We start from the raw sequence: 4,065 nt of genomic DNA on the forward strand, positions 1-4,065 counted from the left end.
CCTTTCAAGTCTCTTTAGTTGGGTTTGAGGAACATGGTCTCCGTGCATAGATGCAAAATCAGCCTCAAGTTCCCTTTGTCGCTGATAACTCAAATATCGGTTGAAATTGTGCATAAAATCTGTCAAGTTGTTCCATGAGTCCACAAACTTGCCAACCTGGGCATGTAATTCCTCAACCCGAGAGGTCGTACGGAAGCCCGCAAAGAATTCACCCCGCATATGTGCAGTAGCCCACATCTTCTTCCGCGCATACAAGTCTTGAACCCATACATTCTCTTCACATCCACATTCAATCACCATTTCAGCCCATTTTTTCTAAAACTCAGCAACTTCAAGATCCCAAAGCATGCATCTAGTAAGCATTTTAATGAATTTTGGTTCAGCAACATTGCTCACTGCATTCCGGAGAAGATGCCAAGCACATAACCTGTGATGAGCATTTGGTAAAACCTTTCTAATCGCTTTTTTCATTGTCGGATCTCCATTTGTGATCACCGACACTAGAAACTTCCTGTGCATTGCATCCAACAAATTCTGAAGCAACCAAACATATGTATCCTCTTGCTCATTGGAAACTAGATCAACAGCAAATATAATTGTCTGGTTGTGATGATTAACCCCGGAGAATATAACAAGTGGCCGCTTGTACTTGTTATTCTTGTACGTTGCATCAAATGTCAACACATCACCAAACAATGAATAGTTGTCACGGCTGCAACCATCACTCCAAAACAACTTGTCTAGTCTTCGATCCTCATTATAAGTGTGTTTCCAAAACAGATCAGGATCTTTCTCCTTCAACTTACGTAAGAAACCAATGACACCTCTCGCATCACATACTTTGTCCTTCTTCTTTTTAAATCATTCATTGTACATTTGTCTCGGTCCAAAGGGAACATTTTGATATCCACCCATCTGGTTGGAAAACACACCATAAGCTTTTGGAGTGTTGATTCCTGACATCCTATAGCAATTCAATTGAGTAATGTCAGCCTCGTTCATTTTTCTATGGGCAGGTGCCAATCCAATCAAATTGTCTCCAACAAGTACATGATTATGATCATCACAAACAGATTTAACATGCCAACAGTTGTCAACCTTGAGAACATGGAGCATGCAATGAGCCTTACACTAACATCTTGTGTCTTTTTTCGGAAAACGCTTTCTCTTTTGACCCGCATTTCCATCATAGTCTTTCCTTTTACCCTCTCTAAAGCACACTAATGTTTGTTGAATAACCTCTCCATCTTTGTTTTTAAGTGTCCTGCACTTCTAACAGCAAATTCGTGCATCCGAGCATACCAACTATAGAACAAGTAACCAACTCCGCGATCCGGAAAATGATATCTAAGAATGTCATTCACACATAGTTCTTTGAAATTTACACCCCCCAAGTCTTCTAAACCATTGATAGCAATTTCAGTTTCAGCCATATCATGAACTTGTTCCTCAACAGCTTCTTCATCACTCCCATCTTCTTCGTGTTCTCCAAATGACCCTTCTTCCTCTTCACCAAGAGAGCCAACTACCCCAGTGAGATGATGTTCTTGCACTAGAACATCACCATCACCTTCAACAACTACTCTAACCACATCTTGTGCATACTGACAGGCAATGAAATCAACCAATCAACCAATAAGAAATTAATTGTCCACACAAAGCTATACACACATAGCTATGTAATTTTCAGAACTTAATTTTCCACACAAAGCATAACACAGCTATGGAATTTTCAAAATCCTTGCTTACAAATTAACAACCACAACTTAAAATTAATGACAGGTCAAATGCAGGTCAACTTAATATGAAGGTATCAAATGCAGGTAAAACACAACTTCCTAACCCAGCTATGTAATTTTCAGAACTTTGCTGCTAGAAGATAGGGACCAGGGGGGCCTTAGTAGTTACATGAACTGGGGACTACAGTGGGGCTCATCGTTATGGCAGTTGGACCGAGACTCCTGGGTATGAGAAGACATGATCAACTCCAGCAACCGAACCAAAAACCCAGAAAGCAAACTCAGGTCTCCCTTCGAGTTCAGCGCTCAAACCAGAACACACAATGTCAGCAGCGAAGGAGGAAACCCTAGAATCAGAACACACGATGTCAGCAGCGATGGAGGAAACCCTAGAATCAGAACACACGAGGGCCAAATCGAAGCAACGATAGAGGAAATGGATGGGGTTCACCTAATCGGAACTCCAACAGAGAGGAATCGGGTTTGGGGATGAGGCTACATCATCGTTGATGTGTATGAGGCTACTGCACTATGGAGGTCACGATGGAGGTCACGATGATGAAGAGGAGATGCAAGAGGCGAATCGGGTTTGGGATGATGTTTGAAAGAGGAGAATCGGGTTTGGGGGTTTGGAAGTAGGTGTAACCTAACTGGAGATGAACAAGGTGATGAACAAGCTAGCTACAGGGATGAATGACGAGATGGATCCAGCTTCAATCAGGTTTGGAAAATATTGAAAAAATGAAAGGTGAATGGAATGCATTCATTAGGTTTGTTACTGAAGGTGAAAGGTGAAAGGGATGGATGAAATTATTTTGTTAATGAAGAATGTTTAACTTAAATTTTTTTTTTCTGAATAAGTAACTGAAGAAGTTACCACACCCACTTAACTATAATCATTAACTAACTATTTTCCTAATTATATTGTAATTTATTAATTATTTTATTTTTCAAAAAATACAAATTACCTGCTAAACCTGCTATTGCAGGTCAAAAGTAGCTTGTGTAACCTTACACAAGCATTCATTTGTGCACCGTAAATTCCTCCCTTCATTTTCACCTATTTTTATTTCTACTCATCTTATCATCTATCATATCTTATGCTTTCTCTCTCTTACTTTTTCTTTTCTTTTTATCTCTCTCCTCCTCCACATTTTTCTACCTCATTTTGAGGTGTGAAAATAACATTATTCGTTATTTTACGATTAATGTATATAAAGTATAAACACATTTTTCTGATAATTGAAAGTGAGTTTTCATTATTCTCAATTTCATTGCTTCAATATGGTAAAATGGATTGATTTATAAAATAAGGAACTAAAGGTATATTATTCTAAAAAAAATGGTGATACTTTATAAACCTTATTTACCTTAGAGGCAAAATCCTTGCCAGAATTTTATATCATACATCGGATCAGATTATGGGCAAAGGCAAAAGGTTGGTACACGTGCAAATGCATATTATTCACATTTTTCAATCCACATTACATCATTGCAGAATAACATACCGCACTTATTTTCATTTAGAGAAAGTAGGATTAGTTGGTCCACACTTAACTTTTAACTTTACCCATTGGTTGATATTTACGTAGATAATGTTCTTTTGTCTATCATCACGTGCACTTTGTGGTGGAGGCCAGGGTGTTCATGGGTGGTCGTAATTGTTTTGCATGAGACCTGGAGCCCATGACAATAGGCCTCTAGAGTTGGAATAAAGAACTAGAGAATAGGCCTCTAGAGTTGGAATACGACTTTATAGTTTCCATTATGAAAATATTCAAATTGAGTTTATGAGGTGGCTGTTAGGGTGCAAGTGCATCCTAGGTCTTGCATCATGCAAGAGCAAAAATTACCTACAATGGTGGGTTTAGTGACCTGTTGATAAATAAAATAAAAAATCAAGATTACAAAAATACCCTTTTACATTTTACATTATCCCATTACATTAACTCTCCCCTCTGTCTCTCTCTTGTCCCTTCAATATCGTGATCTAGATTTGATTCCGCCCATCTTGAATCAATCAAAAAATTTAAGTATCTAATTATAATTTTTCCACAATCTTCTTTCTCACAACACAATTCAGCATATATAAAATAAAAGTAATCACACTCCACTATCTTTTATAATAAATAATGACCCCACATATTCATAGATGAAGATCAATATGATCAATGCCCAGAATGCCAAAACCGGGAGCGATTAGAATTAAAGAATGAGATGGGTTTGGGAGGAATGGCTATGAGAAGAACATGGAGACAAGGTTCTTCCACCTTGGGTTAGCGTCTCAGAAAAAATACCAGAGTTTGGGTTGAAAGTGAGATGGGTT

The 4,065-nt window shown here is 38.2% G+C and overlaps 1 protein-coding gene across 1 annotated transcript; it reads right to left on the reverse strand.

Annotated features, from left to right (window-relative positions):
- Nucleotides 1-315: 315 nt before the first annotated feature.
- Nucleotides 316-2,793, reverse strand: LOC130713042 (protein FAR1-RELATED SEQUENCE 5-like). Its single transcript, XM_057562846.1, has 5 exons — nt 2,708-2,793; nt 1,954-2,128; nt 1,278-1,604; nt 898-1,098; nt 316-852 (listed from the first exon to the last, which is right to left on the reverse strand). Exons 1-5 carry the CDS (start codon nt 2,791-2,793, stop codon nt 316-318), a joined length of 1,326 nt encoding a protein of 441 aa, XP_057418829.1.
- Nucleotides 2,794-4,065: the final 1,272 nt, after the last annotated feature.

The sequence above is a fragment of the Lotus japonicus genome, chromosome 4 (genome assembly GCF_012489685.1).
Source record: "Lotus japonicus ecotype B-129 chromosome 4, LjGifu_v1.2".
NCBI classification, from domain to species: Eukaryota; Viridiplantae; Streptophyta; class Magnoliopsida; order Fabales; family Fabaceae; genus Lotus; species Lotus japonicus.

Bases quoted from the DNA above. Each gene is read 5' to 3' on its own strand.
- LOC130713042 (XM_057562846.1), bottom strand. From the start codon at position 2,793: ATGAAGGGAGGAATTTACGGTGCACAAATGAATGCTTGTGTAAGGTTA. The intron at 1,099-1,277 runs GTTAGAAGTGCA...CATGTTCTCAAG, and splicing joins CTCGGATGCACGAATTTGCT to GTTGACAACTGTTGGCATGT. The intron at 853-897 runs GTTCCCTTTGGA...TGATTTAAAAAG, and splicing joins AGATGGGTGGATATCAAAAT to AAGAAGGACAAAGTATGTGA.